Source organism: Leucopleurus acutus, assembly GCF_964270905.1.
Source record: "Leucopleurus acutus genome assembly, chromosome: 10".
Lineage (NCBI taxonomy): Eukaryota > Metazoa > Chordata > Mammalia > Artiodactyla > Delphinidae > Leucopleurus > Leucopleurus acutus.
In genome coordinates, this window is record NC_139153.1 from 103,539,579 (window position 1) to 103,561,548 (window position 21,970).

At 56.3% G+C, this 21,970-nt stretch overlaps 1 protein-coding gene across 1 annotated transcript; it reads right to left on the reverse strand.

Moving 5' to 3' along the window:
- Positions 1–5,454: 5,454 nt before the first annotated feature.
- On the reverse strand, positions 5,455–20,290 carry WRNIP1 (WRN helicase interacting protein 1). Its single transcript, XM_082849205.1, has 7 exons — positions 19,385–20,290; positions 17,355–17,546; positions 16,672–16,913; positions 10,512–10,741; positions 7,846–8,001; positions 6,714–6,793; positions 5,455–6,162 (listed from the first exon to the last, which is right to left on the reverse strand). The coding sequence occupies exons 1-7, from the start codon at positions 20,120–20,122 to the stop codon at positions 5,887–5,889; spliced, it is 1,914 nt and encodes a 637-aa protein (XP_082705331.1). The 5' UTR covers positions 20,123–20,290; the 3' UTR covers positions 5,455–5,886.
- Positions 20,291–21,970: the final 1,680 nt, after the last annotated feature.

Here is a 21,970-nt window from a genome sequence, read left to right on the forward strand (position 1 = left end):
GTACAGCAGGCAGCACACACGTCAGGTGTCCCTGGAAGACTGCAACCCTCCCCATCCCCGGGCTGGCCTCCTGGGCTCAGCCCGGCTCCTCAGGGAAGGAGATGAAAGGAGCTGCAGGCCGGGCGCTGGCCTCGTACCCTGCGCGGTCCAGAGGGAGAGCAGTCAACATCCAGCAAGGGGAGCAGCGCTCCCTGAGCTCTGAGCACGAGGGCACGGGCTGTGCGAGCACATCCGGGTGGGTGTGCAACTGGGGTGGGGCCTGACCTGGCCTGAGGGGTCACAGGCCTCCCGAAGGAAGTGACGTTTGAGGTGAGATCAGGAGAACGAGAAACGCTCATAACTTACCCTTCTTGAGCAGATGGTTCTCAGCAGGTCATTCCCGCTGCGATTAGGTAGTATTTTGATCCCCATCCTACAGATGAGGAGAGTGAAAACAAAGATGACGACCCTGACCGAGGTCACCCAGGGGAGAAGTGGCACAGACAGGACTCGCACCCAAGCAGACAGATCTGAGCCCTGGCTCTTCACCACCTGGGGGCAGGGGCTGAGGGCAGGGAGGGAGGGAGCGAGGTGGGAACGCTGCTGCACGGGTGGCGGGACCCGATGGGGGAGACCAGGTGGCGGATGCGGTCTTGGGGACTAAAGCATGGACTCCGTCTTTATACTGAGAGTGTGGGGAGTTTAGGTGGGCGCGGGGTGGGGCGGGGAGGGGTTGGTGGTATGTGATCAGACCCCTCCCTGGGTGGGCTTGAGGGCAGGGGCGAGGGCGGGGCAGTCCAGGCCTGGAGAAAGCAGCCCGAGGCCCAGACCACATCTTCCTGGTTCTTAGGAGCCCGACGCCACAGCCCGTGCTCTGCGCCACACAGAACAAGTGGCCCCTCGGGGTTCTGTGCAGCCACTGAGGGTCACCCGCTGAGGCCAATGCCAGGACGTGACAAGCCACACGGCGAGGCGAGAAAAGGCAGGCAGGCTAGGAGACGGGTGATGCTGCTTCCAATTCTCCCACACACGTGGGAAGAGATACCCCAGAGACGCATACTAAAAAGCTAGCAGTGGTTACTGTTGAGAAAAAAAATTGAAGTTGACTTTTATTATGTTTTCTCCGTGTGCTTTCTTCTGGTTTTGGCTGCATCTCCTCTCGTACCTTCTTGGCCACGGTCACGTTGCCAAGTGTGACGGTACAGATAAACAGTAAGCTTTTTAAAAACCTGGTGATTGGCCCAGGAGGTCAGCTACAAACGCTGAACCAGTCAGCTGAGTGTGGTCACGGGCACCAGGCGGCCGCTGTGCTGAGACGGGCCGTCGCGGTGGAGCCCGCCTCCTGGTGGACACACACGTCGAGCGAGGGCAGCCTCCCCCCCACCCCCTGTCAGACACCGACATAAATGTCTCAGTGACAGTTTATTCACTCATTTTGTCAGTCAACAAATACACACTGACCACCTTTTAAATACACACTGACCACCTCGCCCGTGTTTATATTCCCAAGCATGGTGGGAATATAAAACCGCATTTAAATACTGTTTATACTAATGATGTTTGTAATAAAATCATGTTTAGGAATACAGCTTACGCCTGCTTCTGTTCGAGGCTTTTGTCTCCACCTTGGTCCTATTCCTCGGAAACTAGTACGTTTACCTCCATGCTGTTACTGAGAAGGGCAGATTTTTCTTGGTACATTTCCTGATTACAATTATAGTCCAGAAGCTACTGATTTTCATAAATGGTTTACATCTGACAATTTTCCCGGTCCTATTATTAGTTTTCTCAAGGTACACAATCAGGCGGAACTTTGGTTCGTCTAAGATGTAGTCGCTACGCGTCTGGGCTCAGAGATCTGTCCATTCTAGGTGTGCCCGCCCCGCCGTCCCTCCAGGCCCACGCTCCACCCTTTCCGTCCTGTTTTACCAGGGAGCATCTGGCAGGTTCTGCAACGGGGGCACCAGCGAGTCAGGCGGTAGGGGGCGGGGTCAGGCACTCACCTCCTTCTCCCACCCTCCCCCCACTCCTGCCAGGACGTGCAGCGGAGGCTGAGTCCCCCCTGACCCCACCCCGTCTACGTACGGCCTGCCCACTCTGGTCAGAGGCCAGGCCTTGAGTCCCGACGGTTGTGAGCTGCAAACCTTAACTATCCTGAATATTAGTCACGGCGATGGACTGACCCCATGTCTCACTTCAAGTCCTCCCAGCCCACCGTGCAGTAAAGGGGTCGTACGCTGGACACACAGCAGCACAGTGCCGAGCCCGCGGACAGGATGGGCACCTGGCAACGCACTTGGCAGGTCCCGGCGGGGACAAGAACCCACCTCGCTTACGCGGCAGGCGTCTGCAGGGCTCCAACGGCAGTGGTCATCCTCTCCCACTCCAGGAGGATCTCCGAACTGGACCCCAGTAGAGCTGGGGGCCTGGGTCCCACGTCACACGCAGAGACCAAGGGGACACACACACACACACACTGCTCGCTGGGAGACGCCTGCCCACGTGGCACCTAGAACGCAGGGAGCAGACTTTTCCCCACCTGGCGAGAGAACAGAAGAGGTTCTCTGGGGCTCTAACCAGCCCAAGAGGAATAGCCCTGAAGACCCTGGCTTCCAGCGTTTCCAACAAATGGCTCCTTGAGGATCAAAGCCACACCCCGTGCCCCGTCCCTGACCCATGCTCCGAGCTTTCAATCTGCTCTCGAGCTGAACGCAAGCACACCTAATCCGGGGCTGCTGGACATCTGAGGAAAAAGTGCTGCGAAAGAGGCCAAAACGAACAGAAAAAACCGTGGAAGCAAAGAGAACATACAGGGAGAAAATTAAAAACAAACTTGATATCCTCACGGAGATAAGTAATCACCAAACACACACAGGCTACAACAAAAAAAGACATTACCAGAAAAGTGAGCTCTCGGAAATTTATAGCACGATGATGGCAAAGAGGAAAAATAAAGTTGAGGAACTCAGGGAGAAGGGCAAAAAGACAAACGATGGAAAATGAGGAAAGAAACATATACAACGTCCAAAGAGCAAAGCTCCAGCGGCTATTCCAGAAAAGACGGGCCAGAGAGGGTGGAGGTGAGAAGAATTCACAGGTGAGAGCGGGCCTCTGCGTCCGAGGCCCCCCCATGAGCTGGGGGACCCAGGGCAAGTTAGCCTCCTTACCCCGAAAATGTGAATAAGGGTAGTTTACCGGGTTATTACGAGGATTCAAATGAGCAGTCCCTGCAAAGCGCTAAGAACCAAGCTGGTGCCTATCATGACCTCAGTAAACGAAAGCCACCGCCAGCTCCTCTTCCACACATACACGCCACACACGACCTGTCACCAGATTTTATTGGCTCGTCCTTCAAGCGCCCTCATCACCAGACCAGCCGCACCATCTCCGCCACCACTGCTTGCGCACCAGCACCGCCCAGGCTTCACAGACGCCGCCTGGCCCTTGGCCGCCCCTCCTCCCTTCCGTCCTCTCTCCGGGCCACAGCACAGGTGACCCTCACGACACCTAAGTCCCACCACATCACTCCTTTGCTAGAAACCCTGAGTAGAAGCCAAGTCTCCCACGACCAAGAAGCCTCCACACCGCCATCTCCCGGCGACGCCACTATCTCTGCTCACGTGCTGGACTGGCCTCACCGGACACCGAGCCGGCCAGGCACCTTCCCGCTCAGGGCCTGTGGACTCGCCCCTCCGTCAGCCTGGCAGGCCCTCCTCCGGGGCACACTCCCCCTCTCGTTCTCGCGGAGGTCTGCTTGGCCACCCGAACATCTGGACCACACCCGCTCCTGTCTTCGTCCATCCTGGGGCAGCACTTCTTCCTTAGCACTTATCCCGCTGCCATACTGAAATGCTCTTTTCCACGCTGTTTCACGAGCACAGGATTGTCGTCTGTTGCTGTTGTTGTTCACTTATGTTCCCAACGAGAGCCCAGTGTGAGGCAGGCACTCAGTGTTCACTGAATGAAAAGAAAAGAAACTTTCCCAGGACTCAAAGACCTGAGCTTCCAGACTGAAAGGCTCCACCTAACGCCCAGGAAAATCATCGCAAACTTTCCGACCCCGGGAACAGAGAGAGACTCGCTCGGCCTGCAGAGGTCAAACTTCTCGACAGCAGCGTGGGCAAGAGGGAGGCAACTGGCAAACGCTGCCCACCGAGAGCTTGTTCCCAAACCACCAGGCGAGTCTGAAGGTAGAGTAAGAGCACTTCCAGACTCTCAAGGTCTAAAATCATGTTGCCTTCCAGGCATCCACGCTCCTTAAAGCGACTGCAGGATCTGCACCATCGGAGCAGAAGGGAGAGCACAGGATCCCGAGGTCAGATGTGACACACGGATGGAGCAAAGGTGCCCAGGAGGGGTCACAGCGAGGGGGAGACCACCGACAGACGAGTAGATGGTAGTGTCCTTGGGAAAATGGGTGTCAAAGGAGTTGGAGAAGAATCAGTGAAACGGAGCAGGGCCCTACGGTCCTTCAGGCACGTCCTCAGCCTGCCTTTTGTCTGTGGAAAAACTTTAGGCAAAGAATAAGCTTAATCAGAGAAGTGAGAAAACGCAGAAACAAAGAAAAGCGGCCAAACAGGACAAGACAATAGTTGAGTCGTTAAGCACAGTCAAGGCCCTGTAGTTCCTCCTCAGGGGCCACAGATGATATTCTGAGCCACATCCTGTGAGCCATCTTGCAGATACTGAAACCCCACCAGGTGGAAGAAGTGAACTGCATGATGACCAGACTGTAGCCGTGACACAAGCTGCCACAATTCTGAGAACTGGCCTCAAGGAAATGGGAACCAACCGACCTTGGAACTGAAGACTAACTGCACTTAATCAAGATGACGCCGGTCAGAGCACCGCGTGGCCAATATCAAGACGCCTGTCAGAGCTGCCTGTGCTGTTTCTGCGTGTAGCCCCCTCCCTCCACCTATAGAAGCCCTTGCCCCCTGACTGTCAGGGGGGAGTCAGCCTTTGGACACGAGTTCACCCTCCCCCAACCCTGGCTGCCGGCATCGAAAATAAAGCAAACTTTCCTTTCCACCAACCTGGCCTCTTTATTGGCTTCTGCACAGTGAGCTGCTGGACCCCCCTTTTGGTTACATCAGCAGTAGATACAAAGGAAACGAAGCTCTGTATGTGTGTGTGTGGTGTGTGTGTGTGTGTGTGTGCGTGTGTGCGCGTGTGCGCGTGCAGGGGCATATTTAGCTTTAGCAAACACTGAGGCAAAACCGGATATATCATTTAGAAACACGGGGCTTCAAGAGTCTGGAGAAGTGGGGAGGCCCGGGACGGGAGGCTGCTGATTCTTTCAGAAGCCATTTACAATCCTTCAAAATGGTTAAAAGTTAATTTTCGAAAGATACACGGACTTCCAAACTTTCCAACGTCACCTATGAAAATTTTTCTTTCACAGCGTTTACCTACCAAACTGTGATGGTGACAGATGTTGGTACCTTGGATCCCAGGTGGAAAAACAGGCAAAAACTGAAGTACTTTGAAATAGTTTTATTGGCTCATAAGACCTCTGCATATAAAAAAAATACCCAAAACACTATGCAGTATTAAATCACAATTACATTTCTTTGCCAATTGAAACTACCCAGAATATACATTTTTTAAAAGAAAAAAACCCTACAGAACTGAATTCTGAAATGACATTATGACTTAAATACTATGACAAAATAGATAATCCCTCCTAACGTTAATTAATTGCACAAAGCTGCCAGACCGTTTCATGAGCATAATGTCGCACAGGGTGCAAACGAACACAATTTCGACGCCACACGTTCGGCTGAAGGAAGCTTCCCCCCCTCCAGGAACGCTTACACCTCTGGCACGAAAGGTCGGCCTGTTGTAACGCCCGCCAGGCCACCCACCGGCGATCCAGGGCCTCCCCTCCCTGGCCCAGCCTCCGAGTCAGCACCGCCGCTGCTTAAAGAAATCCACGCCCCTCAGTTCTTCGGGCAGGTAGTCCTGGTCTGCGGGCTCGCTGTACATGGGGGTGTACTTGTAGCCCTGGCCGTAGCCCAGATCCTTCATGAGCCTGGTGGGCGCGTTGCGCAGGTGCAGGGGGACGGGGGGCAGGGGCCCCTGGTGGCTCCGCAGGCAGGCCTTGACGTTGTTGTAGGCGCTGTACACCTCGATCGACTTCGGGGCTCGGGCCAAATAGACGACGCACTGGGCCAGGAGCACCTGGGCGAGAGGGCACCACTGTCACAGAGGCGCCGCCCCCGGTTAGTTCTGAGAAGACCCCCCCCGCCCCATCCCCGCCCCAGGCTTTTACGCCCCCGCTTTGCCCACAGTCTGGATCACCTAGGACAGAAAGAAGACATTCCTGCTTGAGGCGAGAGGCTGAACCAGACCACTGGTTTTCTTTTCTTTTTTTTTTTAAACTGAAGGAACATTTTATTACATGAAATTTTTCTTGAAACCCGAATATATAGAGCTAAGCAGGAGCGGCCCTGTTTGTGGGTGAACCTGCGGAGATTTCCTGTTTGGCCCCTCTGACACTTCTGTCCCCAGGAAACCCCGGGCACCTCCTCGGCACTCAGGACTCCCCCAGTTTGAACACATGACCCTGCTGACACCCGAGGTCCCCTCTCTAGAGTCTTAAGCTTCTAAGATGCGAGTGAGAAAGCCAAGCAGCTTCTTCAGTGTCCCAGGCACCCACGGTGAGGGACCACGAAGGGACACAGCGTGAGAGCAAGGGACTGATCTGCAAAGAACGGAGCGGGTTCCCTTACCTCGCACTCGGGCATGCCTATAAAGTGACAGCCTTGGTAGGCGGCGACTGCTTGTGTTAATGCAGACGGGTCGGCCAGACCTGCCACACACACAGAGACAAAGGCACGTGTAAGTCGTAACGCACACCCCCATCCTGACCCATCACTGCCTGCAGACTTTGACCAAGAGAATCCACTCAGCAAAATCTGATCTCACTAGCGTACTGGAGACATTTACTGAGTGGGTACTGTGCAGCGTCAAGAATTGTCTCCTCATGGGTAAAAACTCTACAGCTAGTAGGAAAAACAGGAGACTACGTACAACCCACATAAGGAGCAGAGGCCGTGAAGACAGCCACAAGGACGGACGCATTAAAAGCAGAACATTTACTAAACCAAAGCAAGGTAGAGCTTTCTGGTCGTTTTCTCTAAATAGTGTCCAGAATCTTCCATCTCCTTCTCAGGAGCTGTCTGATGGAACCAGAACACCTGACTGCAAAGCAAATTTAAAATGTTTCTTTTATTTCAACACAGGCACCTCAGAGAGACTGTGGGTTTGGTTCCAGACCACTGCAATAAAGGGAATACCGCAATAAAGCAAGTCGCATGAAATTTTTGGTTTCCCAGTGCGTATGACGGTTACGTTTACACGCTACCGTCACCAACGGCATTATGTCTAAAAATACTTTATTGCTAAAAAAATGCTAACCATCATCTGAGGCTTCAGTGAGCCAATCTTTCTGCAGTAGTGGCATCAAAGATGACTTGTCACACATCGCCGTAACAAAAATGTAACGGAGATGAAGAAGTGTGAAATACCGCGAGAATTACCGAAGTGCGACAGACGCCACGGGAGCAGCTGCTGTGGGAAAAAGCGCGGGGTGCCACAGACCTTCGCTTCGTAGAAACGCACTATCTGTGGCGCGCAGCAAAGCGCAGGTGAGGGGGGGGCGCCCTCCTGCGTGGCCCGCACCCCAGAGGAAGCAGGAAACGGTGACTCTGGGAGACGAACGCCCCGAGCACAGCCCCCGCCCCCGGAAAGAAGCGGCTGTGCTCACACTGACTCTCCCCCTCCCCACCTGCCCCACACGGAGCCAAGGGATTCCCAGGCCGAAAGGCAGCAGCACCGCTGGCCGGGCGCCCCGTCACTCACCCACGTCCTCGCTGGCAAATCTCACGAGCCGCCGGGCCACGTACAGCGGGTCCTCGCCCCCCTCCAGCATGCGCCCCAGCCAGTAGAGGGAGGCGCTCGGGTCCGAGCCCCGCATGGACTTGTGCAGCGCGGAGATGCAGTTGCAATGCTCCTCTCCTGGACACCAGAGAGCACCGCTCAGCCGTGGCGGGACGTGGGGTCCGCGCCCGCACGCCATCCGAGCCACGCGCTGCTCTCGCTCGGCTGACTTCAAGGAAGCCTGAACTAGCGCGGGGCCCAGGAAGGCCTGAGGAGAGCGAGGTGGGACAGCCGCGCTCAAGCTGCCCGGTGGCCGCTGTGGGACGCTGAGCCTGGATGTGGGCGCGAGGCCCGGCAGTGCGGGCCCGGCCCACCGCGGACACGGAGCACGCAGGACAGCTCTCCTCCGCCCGCCTCGCCGACTGTGAGCGAGGAGGCGGCCCCGACTCTCCCCCGCTGCAGAGGTCCTCGGGTCTCACACTTCTACTAGGTCCACGATGAAGGTAACACGGTCGAGGCCACGGGCTCTGGAGCCAGGCGGCCTGGGTTTAAATGCCAAGCGCACCGGCCACGTGACCGTGGGCAAGTCTGACCCCGTCTGTGTCTTGGTCCCTCACCTGCAGGATGGGTGCAACACCAGCTAGCTCACGGGGCTGTATTCGTAACGGCCGCCAGGCACAGAGCAAGCGCTGTAGGCACGTGTGTGAGTTGGACGTTCTACGCTAGCTTCTATTTCTGCTTTTCCCATACACCACTTTATAGCCTAGAATTCCACACTATCTGTGTAGAACCTCAACCTCAACGCAAGGCAGAGAACCTGTTCTCATTTGGAAATCTCTTCACTCTGACACAGAAATATCGGAGCTAGCTACCAAATCCCATATATGCTAGATGACATGAAAAGAAATAATTAAAATCCTGGGGGTGGCGGTCTTTGTCTCAGCAGAGTTACAAAAAAGGCCAAGAGTACCAGCGAGCAGGTTCCAGGGCGAGGCCGCTATCATCCGTATTTATGGAACAAAGCCTGTGAGAGGATGATTCTCTAGGTTCTGAAGTGTATTTGTGTCTGCCGACCCACTGTGGGTGGGGATGTGACAGCGGGGGCGGCACGAAGGGGAAGGCTTCTAGAATGCGCAGGTTCTCAAGGCCTGGCCCAGGCGGGCAGCACAGAGCTGTGGAGAACGGGGGTCCCCGTTATGCGTGGCTCCCCGTGATGGAACGTGACCCCGAGAAACAGGAACCCCCGGCTGGGATGTGTCTGACAGCGCGCGTGCGTGTGTGTGTGCACGTGCGTAGGTATGTGCTGCAGGGGTGAGGCTGGTGACCGTGGGGCGGGCTGGCGTGCAGGCAGCACTGACACGGGGGAAGGTCCTGTCCTCACAATCTGTCAGACTTGGATTTGAGGATGAGTTTTAGCACTTGCTTTGTGAACTCAGGCTTTGCCATCTGTAAAGTGGGGTAACATTAATAGTTACCTAACTGCCTAAGGTTGTTTTGAAAACTAAAAGACAAACTTCCACGTTAGCTACCGTTACACTAGATGGCAGCTCTCTGGTTTTTAGCTGACAGTCTGATGACACACGAGAGCAGTTCCACGGGGTCCCGTCAGAATGAAGTATCACCTTAGTACAACCACAAAGGAGGAGGACCAGAGCCCCCAGAAACAACGGGAGTCCAGCACGTGGGCGTATTTCTACCTCTGGAAATTTTACATTTCATTCACATCTCCAATCCTTGCACCTGGCCAAAGCGAAGCAATGCTCTACACCCGGAATGGCTTACTGTCCAGATTTTCTGAGCATTCATACTACTTCGGGGCACAAAGTGCTGGGGGCTGAGATGCCTGGGCTGCATCGGGACGGAGACGGGAGCGGCCATGACAGGCCTCCAGCATGTCCTGAGTGCCCCCAGTCGGCCGAGGCGCTTCCCAGAGGCCGCATGGCCCGCTCGGTGCTCTTATCGGGAGGCCATGCCCGGAACCAGTCATTGCCAAGCTTCCCCCATGCCCCGCCCCGGACAGCTGAAGGAGCTTCCATCACCAAGAAGCATCTGGAAGCACTGCAGACACGGCACGCAGTGACAGCTCGAGCCATCAGCTTCCTTTCAAAGGTGTAGAAGGCTACTCCAGTTCCTGCCGTGTGACTGCCGAGAATCACACAGACCCAGGTCTACCCTACAGCCTCGCCTGCAGGAGACTCTCTTCAGCACCCGTGTCTTTTATAAAAAGACACAAACAGGCTGTGCTTACGACATTTAATATTGCCAGGTCAGGAATTTAATAAGAGCCGGGATCATATTTGGTACCTGTAAATACGGTTCTATGAAAACAGATAAATACACACGTCAACTTTAATTTTTTAAAAAGCTATTATGAAATGAAAGCACCAAGTTCTGTGTAAACTTAATTTTGCGTGAAGACTCTAAGAATTAAGGATTCTAACTCTCATTTAGCTAACTCTAACTGAACTGAGCTTCTGAAATTAGAGGCGCACCCAACTTCCCGCAGTCTCATCCCCGCTCTCAGGGCCGCCCTGCTCTGCACCCGAGGAACCGGGAAGCAGGTCTGTGACACGGGGCTCTGGGCGGGAGGCGCCTCTATGACCGACACGGAGCTGCCCGGGGGCCGCACAGCTCGGGCGGTCACTCACCTGCTCGGTCGTACAGGATGTGAGAGCGCTGGAGGCCTTCCTTCACGTCGCTCTCGGTGACCAGCACGCGGCTGGGAGGGTAGCTCTGCCCGCTCTTCTTCCCGAACGCCTTCCTGGCGCTCAGTCTGGCCAGCACCGCCAGCTGCAGCCCGTTCAGTCCGGCCCGCGCGTCCCCGTCGCTCAGGCGGGCCAGCGTGTCCACTGCCTTGTCCTCTATGAACACGGAGGGCCTGCAACACCACCGAGAGCGCGTCACACGTGGGGGACACGCTCACCCCACAGCACTCTGTGACCTTTTGTCCCTGCAAGGCCACTAACGAGGCACCCGAGGTTCAAGCCTCTGCCCTGGATCCCAAACCACTGTGTTAAAGCAGGTCCACGGTGTCACATAGGTTGGCATCAAGACTGAGAACTGCCTCGCCCTGGAGTCGCGAGGTGATTTCACTGGACGCTCTGCTCTCTGCATCTGTGGGTTCCGCAGCCACGGATTCAACAGCCTTGGATGGAAAACGTCAGGGGGAAAGATTCCAGATGGTTCCAAAAGGCACAGCTTGAATCTGCTGCATACCAACAACTATTTACAACAATCTACGTGTCACTTACATTGCGCTGGGTATCACAAGTCCTCTGGAGATGATCTGAAGTTTATGGATGTGCTCAGGCCCTATGCAAACACTACGCCATCTTGCGGAAGGGACCTGAGCATCCGCCACCCTCGGCCTTTGGTATCTGCTGGGGCAGGGCCCCTGGAACCGTTCCCCCGCAGATACTGAGTGACAACTACATAGGCCTACACGTGTTCCTTATTTTACAAACGACCCACCAGGTCCCCAGCCCCTCTGGGCACAGCAGGACCCAGAAGCAGGGCTCTGGGATTTAGGCCTGGGGCGTATCGCTGCCATGGGGGTACTAAGCACACGCGGACCTTCGTAAAGGAGGTCTAACCACGACTCCTTTTCGACTCTAACTGAACTACTTTTCCTATTCCCAGTCTAGTCACACAAGATGTGTGACACATCTAGTTACCTAGAGGGGTCTTACTCTTCCCGGCTAGGTGTCAGCTGCGCGTGCGCAAAGCAAAAAGTAACCGTTCAAAGTGACGGCTCACCCGTGTCGTCCGCAACCTTCATCAGCTGCTTGGAAAACAGCTCCTAGGCAGCCACTGGGCTGGGCCAAGGCGGGGAGTGGGAGGTGGCCACAAGAGGGGCCCAGCTTGTCTACGAGGTCCATGCAGAGTTCCTGACCACACACCCACCCTCCCTCGCTCTGGTGAACAGCCTGAACGACCCCCATCTGCACCTCACTCCCTGACGACCCCAAGCCCCTGCCCCCTCACCAAAGCCAAGCCTTCCGGGGAACGCCTCCCACCCCAGGGGTTAGCTGCGCTGTGAGTGACTCTCCCAGGACCCCTCACAGCTGCCGGGGCCCCAGAGCTGTGCGAACCGCCTGCAGGGCCCCCTCTTCCCTTCCTCACCTGACACTCACCACACACACCAAGGCCACCTCACTGGCTCTTTGTAAAGCTGACGGCCCGCTCCTGAAGCAGATTATTATTTTTTTTTTTTTGCAGACCTCTCACTGCTGTGGCGTCTCCCGTTGCGGAGCACAGGCTCCAGATGCGCAGGCTCAGCGGCCACGGCTCACAGGCCCAGCCGCTCCGTGGCATGTGGGATCTTCCCGGACCGGGGCACGAACCCGTGTCCCCTGCATCGGCAGGCGGACTCTCAACCACTGCGCCACCAGGGAAGCCCTGAAGCAGATTTTTGATGATTTGGAAAAAACTAGACAACCCACACTAAAGAGAATGTGTTGCACAGGCCCACACCAGAGGGGGCGTGGCAGCCCAGGTATGCCTGAGAGGGAGAGCAGTCGGGGCTCGGTGACGGCACATCATCTGTGTGTGTGTATACATGTGTGCATGTGTGTATACATGTGTGCGTGTATATATGTGTGTACCTGTATACACGTATGTGTACGTGTGTGTATATGCGTCTGTGTGTGTTTGGGGGGGGCAGGGAGACCCAAACGGCCTGAACATCTCATTTCAGAACTAATAAAAGCAACGCATTCCATCTCCTTGGAAGGCTTCCTAGCAACAAAGAGCCCGCAGGGCCATCTGCAGGAGGAAAGGGATCGAGCCGCAGCCTGAGCGAGCGTCACCTGGAGCCGGGCCATTTGGTGGTGACACGCCATCTCTCCACCCCCGCCACCGCCGGGCCGCGAGGACGGAAATCATGTTTCATTCTTTATGAATGTGCACTCCACATCTGCACAACGAACGGACTAACTTCAATCTTCCCACAATCTCAGAGTGAAACATGTATTTTTAAACATGGTGACACATGGAAAGTACAAAAACACCAAAGCCATAAAAACCCCTTATCCGTACCACCTAGACAATGACAGCTACCAGGTCATTTGCTGGATCTGCTCTATGGGCCGTCCACCCACATCTCTGTCAACCTCGCTGGACCTGGGTGGTGTGACTTGCAGCTCCGGACACACCGGGTGGCAGAGAGAGCCTTCTGAACACCTTGTGAATTTCTATCCTATAAATATCCAGTCTCGTTTTTAAAACAAAATTGGGGCCATACCATATAGCGCTTACAATCTTACTAAAAAAATTATTATTTTGAAATACAAGCAAGCTACTCAGAACTCTGAATATTACTTGTTTACCAAATGGGATTATAAAAAATGTAAACACCAGCAACAAAGGGGTAAAGTCACTGTTGCTCTGCCACCTTCAGGTCAGGGCTCTGGTGCACGTACCTCCCGCCTGTGCGACTGTCCACCAGATGCACCAAGAGGCATGAAGGGCTTTGGGGCAGAGAACAGGCAGACGGGTGGCCTCACACCCCGGCCCTCCCGCTGCTCCCGCGTTTCCACCCCTCCGCACGGGCCTCGCTAACTATGAGAGAAGCCGACTAGCAGACTGTGAGCTAGCCTTTAAAAATGGGGACGAGTTTTACGTGGGTGGAAAAGGAAATCCTTCCTTCGCTGTTTAGACTCTTAACCAAAGTCCACACTGTTCCACTGTCACCCTGTCCATCAGGTCTGGAGTCAGGGGACGGGAGGGCACCCCCCCGGCCGCCAGTGCGCCACAGCCCCTCTTCCATGTGAGCCACACCCCAATTTCAGCCCCACCCAAAATGAGTCTTTGTAAACACAAACGAATCTGTCAGCACCTGGGCTCCACTAACCAAGGTGCCACTTGGGACAGTCACGCGCCGAGTCTCTGATGGGAACCGCTGCCAAGAAAGCCGCACAGGACGGCCAGAGGTCCCTGCCGCCACCAGTCCGTCCCAACCCCCGCCGACTCCAGCCAGCTTCTGAAGAGGAATAAATGCGCCAGAACACCTTGAGATCTCAGGAGAGGGAACGGAGGAGGGTCACGCGAGAACAGAGGCAGGGACGCGTGCACCGCCCTTGGCAAAACCCCTCAACAAACAGCCACTACTGCACAGATCGCGGGGACCGTGCTCCGGCTCGAGAGTTTAAGGCTATTGTAAAACGGAAGCGTACACTTCTACAATGTTTTTCATTTGGAAGTAACTTTCCAAAGTCATAAAAGAATTAAAGGAGGCGCAGTCTACCTTGGGTAGATTGCCTGAAATTGCACAGCATCCCACAGAGAAATAAGCAGTAGACCATAAACTATATCGTTATAATGTGATTCAAAAAACGGTTCCATAATAAGGGAAAAAATGGTTTAAGTGCACTGGGAAAGATCACATTCCAAAGTAATGAGACCCAGAGAGGAAGGAAGTGACAGCCTCGTCCTCTAGCTGGAGAGCAGCATGGGGTCTGAGCCGGAACCTGGGCGCGAGCGGCAAGGCCAGCGCCATCCTTCCCCCTTTCCTTCCAAGGCCTGCATCTTTGTGCACCTTGTTTTCCTGCGACCTGGAGGATTCTACAGCTGGATGTCTAAGCTGCAGGAGGAGTGAAGTAAGTGAAAAGACGCCTGTTATTTCATGCAGAAGCACATACGTGGCTCAGTTACCCGCTCCCTGAATGACAAGACAATGCTCTGTGACTCTCTAAGGAAAAGGAACACTCCACGGTCAGGGTGACAAGAGCGACGTGTGTCATGTTACAGAGAACTTTCCTAAAATCCAGGTGTGTGGATCTCAGCACAGATTTACTGACTCCACAGCCTCCAGGGCCTGACCCCGGGCACATGCCTTTTCAGACTGTATCCCTGGTAAGCGTGATGTGCAGATCTGGTCAAAAGACACAACTGCTAAATTACACATGGAAGCCTTTGGTTCCTAATCCTTTACAAGTTAATACAGTCTGCCTGGACACGAAGAAGCACAGAGAAAGGTTAGAATGTTAATACTCACCAGTAGCACTTTCACTCAGTACCAAGGAGGTACTAAGTAACTCCTTGAACTTCAGGTTCCTTCTTCCAACTGGGTTAGAAGCATACTTTCAAAATCCAGCTCCTTCATTCAAGCTGTGTAATCTGGGGCACATGACTCGGCCTTTTTGCGTCTCAGCCTCCTGAGCCAATGACCTATGACGTCTCCCAACTTAACTTCTTGTCACAACTTCTAACGAGTAGACCCACGAATTAAGCCTGATCGTCTGCACCCTGCCTGCTGCTCTGGTCCTCGTTTCACTTAAACTACGGCACGGCCGTGATGGGGGAGGGGATAACCTGACGGTCATCCCGTGAAGTACAGATGTGAATAAATAAATAAACGATCCTAGATAAACACAAACGTGGCACAGAAAGTTGCAGACACATAACGACAGCCAGTACACGCACAAAACACACACACACAAAGGTCAGGATTGTTTCCCTCTCAATTTCCCTTTATCACTCGGTTCCGCGAGTCTGCAGTGGACGTGCTGCTTGGAGGAAAGCTGGACTGGACGCACAGAGCGGGCAGCAGCCCTGCAGACCCCGGCGCACGCCCCGCACGCAGAGGCCCCTCCTGGAGCTCCCACCGTGGGTGGCGGTCCCGCCTCGGCTCTACCCTAAAGCCACGCAGCCTGGGTGCTGATGGGGTCCTCGGCCGCGTCCAGGGCTCTCACGAGGCACTACATGGCTCCTCCGGCATCCAAGACAGGAGCGAGCGGCGGAGGCCGGACACACGGGGAGGGGCAGCTGAAACCCACGCCCCGAGCCTGAAATTCGGTCTTGTGCTTTAATCGCCACAGAGGAGCAGCCCCAGAGCAGCGGGGGTGAGGGTGCAGGCGCCAGCCCCAGGCAGATGGGCCGCGCCCCCCAGCGCTATGGCCGCTGACGCGGGACCCCGGGGCGGCTGAGGAATGCGCCCTAATGCAAAGAAGGCAACCTCTGCCCCCGGCGCCCGGCCGGCCACCCATGGCACACACCCCGCGCGCCGCGCCGCGGCCCTCACAGCACAGAGGAGCCCGCCGCCCGGCCGGCCACCCATGGCACACACCCCGCGCGCCGCGCCGCGGCCCTCACAGCACAGAGGAGCCCGCCGCCCGGCCGGCCACCCATGGCACACAGCCCGCGCGCCGCGCCGCACAGCTCACCCACGGCACACAGCCCGCGCGCCGCGGCTCTCACAGCACAGAGGAGCCCGCCAGGAGAAAAGGGGCAGCCTTTAAGGCATCATTTTCAGCTAAAATTTCCTTACTTTCACGGAACTGAGTTTGACTTCTAGAGTGCTCAAACCTCATCCTAAAAAGACTTCAGAAGATTTATGGTAATGTTTATACTAATTCTTAGTGTCTTAAAAAGAAGAAAAACTGCAAGAACAGGAAATTGGGATCTGAGCATAAACCTCAAAAGATTCGTAAGCTAAGTCTATCCTGTGAAGAAAATAATCAATGAGGCTTCTCATGGTCGGTCTTCCAAACCTTAAAAAAGAAGTGTGCTAGGAAAAGACCCAAATCTGTCAGCACAAAAGCAAACACCCAAGAACTAAAGCAAGGGGCTAAGCAGTTAAAGCTGGAAGAACTACAGATGAGCCCGCGATGGGCTCTAACGCGCATGTGAAAAGCCAGGAGCCCTTTGCAGAGACAGAGCCGCACCCGTCTGCCCGTCTGTAACCCAGCGCTTCCCTCCTCCACTCCCGTCTCCCCTAGGAGGCCATTTCTCCACCCCGCCCCTCAGCCCCAGCCGGGGATTCTCCGGGAGGAGTCACCCCAGGGCCCTGCCGGAGCCGGAGTCACTTACTCAGAGCCGCTGTTGCTGCCGTGGCCCAGAGGGTCGGCAGGGCGGCTGGAGTCCAGGACGTGGATCCCCAGGGAGTTGATCGCCCGCATCAAGACAGTCACCACAGCCTCCACCGGAAGCTTCTCGAGAACGATAACCCGGCAGCGGCTCAGAAGAGCAGCGTTGACCTGGAAGGAGGGGTTCTCCGTGGTCGCCCCAATCAGCGTGATGGTTCCACACTCCACGTGAGGAAGGAACGTGTCCTGATCGTGGAGGAAAACAAAAGAAATTGACCCCAGTTGACACCCTGCAGGATCCTGGGTAAGTCGGCTGTTCCTTCCTTTTCCTAATTCTGCGCTCAGGATTAGGTTAGGAACTTAGACTCACCGTGAGTCCTGACGTTTAAACACTTACGAAAATTGGAAGCCTGACCCAAAGTGGTGTTTCCGATATGTATAGCTCAGAGGTATACCAACAATTTCATTTATCAGATAGAGGAAGCATTTTTTTGGTCACCAAAAAAAAAATCGCTAAGAAAAAGTGAGGGGACACAGGCAAAGGAGAAGGGGCTGAGGATCTAGGCTTCTGCGGACGGAGAGTTATCATCACCCCCAGCCCCGAGCATTTATGCAGTGACCTCATGGGCTTTACACTCAAGTCAGCATTCACAAGGACCACAAGAAAGTAAAAAGAAGTGAACATACCTGCTGGGACTTATTGAACCGATGAATCTCGTCAATAAAAAGGATGGTTTTCCTCTTGAAAAAGCGCTTCTCGTTCTGAGCTTGTTTGATGACGTCGCGCACGTCGGTTGTCTTGGCGCTGGTCGCCGACAACGTCACGAACCTCACGCTGTGTTTCTTGCTGTTGTTAGCTATGATGTGGGCCAGCGTGGTCTGCGACAGAGGGCAGAGCGTGGAAGCTGGTGAGATGGAGGGACGTGCACCCAGGCTGCCAGAGCAGCGGCGGCAGCGTTCACCCGCGGCCTGAACGCTGAGGCGCGCTCGGCAGCAGATACGCTCGGAAGCAGCGCAGCGCGCTTCCAAGTGGAAAAGAATGTTACAAAGAAAACAGGAAAGCAGCTGAAAGTTCGCCGATCCTGATCTCCTCTCCTTGGTGTCTAACCCCATCTGATGCCTTCCTGGGGACGCTAAGATCTCTGGAACCCCCGGAAAGAGCGGCCACCTTGAGGCGGCAGAGCCTGGCGACAGCCGTGACCTCTCCCAGCCAAGGACACAGCACCACGGACGGCTGAGGCGCAGACCCACGGGGCTGGCGGGGCCACGTCCGAAAGCTCCGCAGGGCAGCTCAGAAGAGGAGAGCCAGCCCTTGAACTGAGAGCCCAATGATGACCCCCAGCGCTCAGGGCGACCCCCGCCCCGTGGGACTGTCCACTGAGGACAGAGACGGAACAGCAGCACCGCGACCCTGTCAGCGCTTCCCGGGTAGCGACGCCCGGCGCCTGGCATTTAGTGGGTGCTTGATAAACACACACACGCTGTTATTAACTTTATTATTACTGTCAGCAGTGAAGTATAGCAGTTAAGGACGGAGGTAAAGAAAAACGGAAGACCGTGTCACGAGAGGCAAATGTGCTCCTGAACGAGTGGGAAGGGGGCGTTCTGTTTTCTGAAAGTCGCAGGGCACCATCATGCGCTGCGGCTGCTCCTCTGCAAGCCCGGCCCCAGGCCACATCTGCCTCACTGTGACCGGCGACCAACCACTACTCTGAACGGCTCGGCCCACTGGCTCTCTTGCCAGGCATGCGCTCTGAGCGCCCCTCCGCAGGGGCGTTTTTCTTGCCATCTGCCTCTACGCCCGCCACCTGATTAGCTGTTCTGACCGTCTTAAGAGCTCTAGGGAATCACTAAGAATGCCACCGCGTGCTGCCATGCTTCCTGGGTCAACTCCGATTGTTCCCGGCTTCAGAAGCTCCAGTGCAAACAAGAAGGCACACCACGAGCAGGACGCACTCTAGGAACTGGAATAAACGGAGATGCGGTTAAGCTGTGGGAGACGAAGCTGGAAAGAACAACTGGAGGAAATCCGTAAAAGCCCTTGTGCGCTGAGGGCTCTGGGCCCGCTCACAGCTCTGAGCCCCTTCGTGCCTCGTCCTGGGCTTTGCTTTTCGCTCCCTCGTGCTCCTCTCCTCCCTTTCCCTGAAGACAGGAAAATATGTATTTCAGCACCTCCTCGCTCTCTTTTTTCCGTCTAGCTCCTGTCTCCTTAGGGCTCCTTCCCAGTCTCCCCAGCGCTTTTCCAGTGACGTGTTCTCTGGACCCCAACATCCTAAGTGCCCTCCTCTGGGCTTGTGCCCGCCCCTAAGAAAACACTGGCCACCAAGATGCACCGATGTTGCTTCTTTAAAGGATAAGCCATCCTAAGGACAGTTATGGAAACGGCGGATGAAGGCGGCTCGCAGGGGCAAGGAGTTCTCCTGTCAGTCCTGTTAAGCGAGCACAGTCTCAAGTTTTAACGAACACCCGTCTGCTGAAAAAACCAACGGCTACAAGGAGCCGGAAGCAGCACAACAGAAATTCTACAATTCCCGGCTGCTGGCTGCACACCTGACTCCACCCGCCCCCGGAACAGGATGGACCACGGCTCTGGGCGGCCCGCCACGGGAGTCCCCCGATTCCCGCGCACCCCCCGCATTCAGACACCTTCACTCTGTTAACGCCCGGAGAACGCGCCTGCGGCCCGGGGGCGCTGCGGGGCGGGCGGACGCGCTCACCTTGCCGCAGCCCGGCGGCCCCCACAGGATGAGCGAGGGCACCTCGTTGGCCTCGAGCAGTGAGCGCAGCAGCGTCTCGGGCCCCACGGCGCGGCCCTGCCCCACGAAGTCCTGCAGCGCGTCGGGCCGCATCGTGTCGGCCAGCGGCTTCCCCTGCAGCAGCTGCCGCACTTCCTCGGCCGCGGGGACCCGGGCGTGCGGGCGGCCCCCCGGGGCCTCGAAGGTGGCGGCGGCGTCCGCGTCCCAGCGGCCCGCGTCGTCCTCGCCATCTGCGTCGCCCGCCGCCTCCTCCTCCTCCGGCGCCTCCGCCTCGTCCCAGCTCCGCGGGGACGCGCTGCCCGCCGCCGCCGCCGGCCGCTGCCCCGCGCCCTTCCCGCCGGGGCTGCCGGGCCGCGCCACCGGGAAGTCGGGGATGAGCCGCGCGCCGCTGGGCGTGGGCGGCGCGTCGTAGCTCTCTCGGCTCTCGGTCTCGCCGCCGTCGTCCGGCTCCTCGGCCTCGCCCTCGCTGCTCTCGGCCGCCGTCGGCGTGGCCGGCTGCTTGAGCGCGGAGCTCTCGGACGGCCGGCGCCGCTTGGCGCGGGGCGGCGCGGGCTCCGCGTGGCCCGCCGGGTGCAGCAGCAGGCAGCGATCCAGGTGCGAGTTGATGTGCGCGGCGGGCATGGTCTGCTGGCACACGGGGCACTGCACCCGGTGCAGCTGCGCCAGGAAAGGGTCGTCCTCGGGCCCGCTCACCTCCATGGCGGCCGCCGCGCTAGGCCCAGCGCCGCGCGACCCTCGCTCGGGGAGGCGGCAGGACGCGAGCGGGCCGGCGGAGGGCGCCGCTCATGCCTCACGTCCGGGCTGCCCGCGTCGGCCCGCCCTCGGCCGGCAGCCCCGGCGCCTCGCGCGGCGCGCCGGGAAGCGGAGTCCGCGGCCGCTCGCAACGGTTCGAGCGGCCTGTCGGGAAATGTAGTCCACGGAGGTTCGCCTGGCCGCCGGGGGCAACGGCTCGCGTGGCCTGTCGGGAAGTGTAGTCCGTGGACGTTCTCCCGGCTGCAGTGCGTTCCCTTCCGGCCGGCCTCGCGAGAGGCCAGCGGGTTGCGCGTGCGCAGGCCTATCCTCCGTGGACGGGGCGCCGGCGGAGCCGTGGAAACGCGCCGCGGCTGCGCGAGGGGAGTGGCTTTCCGCACGTGGCGGAGGTCAGGGGGCGAAGGGCAGGGGGCGGAGAAATAGGAGAGACGCTGGACGCGACGGCGGGGAGCAGGGGAGTTACGGAGCAAAGGGAACACGATGGCCCTCCGGGTGGGAGTGTTCGCCTGGGCGGCGGCGGCTGCCGCCAGAGACAAGGAAAGGGAACCGTCCGACCCAGATTGTTGGCCTTTTACCCGGAACGCGCGCTCGCACACGTGGTGTCTCACGGCCGTTTTCTAGTTAAATGTTAGAAATGATCGGGCATCTCGAGGCGGCGTCAGGCTCCGCCGCGCGCGCCGCCCCCGGGCCGAGCGACGTCGGGTTGAGTCCCGCTAGGGGTCTGGCCTGGGGCGACGGGATGACCGTCTCTGACACGCGTTCCTGCTTTTCTCTAAACTTCTTCAGAAATGTGACACAGACCTGCATTTTTGGTATTTAGAAGAAGAAAATAGAAGGGGAATGAAAACAGAAGTGAGACAATTTTAGAAAAGAAAGGACTTTCCTAAAAGTTGACAAAACTGGGATGTTTATTTAATCTGCACAAGAACATCTCCTTGGAACTTACCCAAACGCAGACCCCTAAGGGCTAAATGAGCCTCTTCATATGAGATGATTTTACAAAAAGGAATGCCTCACAAAGAACTAGAATTAGGTAAAAGATAGTATAAAAGGAAAGGGCAAAGGAAGTGTTTTTTTTTCAGTTGATACTGGGTGTGAAGCATGTGTCCCAACCTGATGGCAAGTGTTGAGAGGACTGAAATCTGACTTTCTGATAGTTTTTCCAACTACGTATGTTAGGCTCAAAAGTAGTATTAGTAGGGGCTTCCCTAGTGGCGCAGCGGTTGAGAGTCCGCCTGCCGATGCAGGGCGCGCGGGTTCGTGCCCCGGTCCGGGAGGATCCCTACATGCCGCGGAGCGGCTGGGCCCGTGAGCCATGGCCGCTGAGCCTGCGCGTCCGGAGCCTGTGCTCCGCAACGGGAGAGGCCACAGCAGTGAGAGGCCCGAGTACTGCAAAAAAAAAAAAAAAAAAAAAAAAAAAAAAAGGTAGCATTAGTAGAAAAGGTAAGTAAGAATGAGTTGTGGAGTCTTTTATTGTTTGGCCATCATACAATTTGAAATGTAGGATCATGAGCTTTTTATATAGCCTTTTACTTATCGCCCAGAGCATCCAGCCCCCGAACTTCACAAAAGCAAGTACTTTGCGAAGAGGTTTGCGGGCGGGGAAAGAAATCTTCTCTCCTTGTCTTAGGGTTATTAGCTCGGGCCCTGTGAATGTAACCGACAAAAGACAGATTAAAAAGAAAAACAGACTGTTAACATTTGCAGCGCCCCTACACACGGAGTAACTGGTGATGGGCGGGCTTACGTAGCAATTTATCAAAAGAACAAAACATTTGTAGAGAAGCCACAAGACAA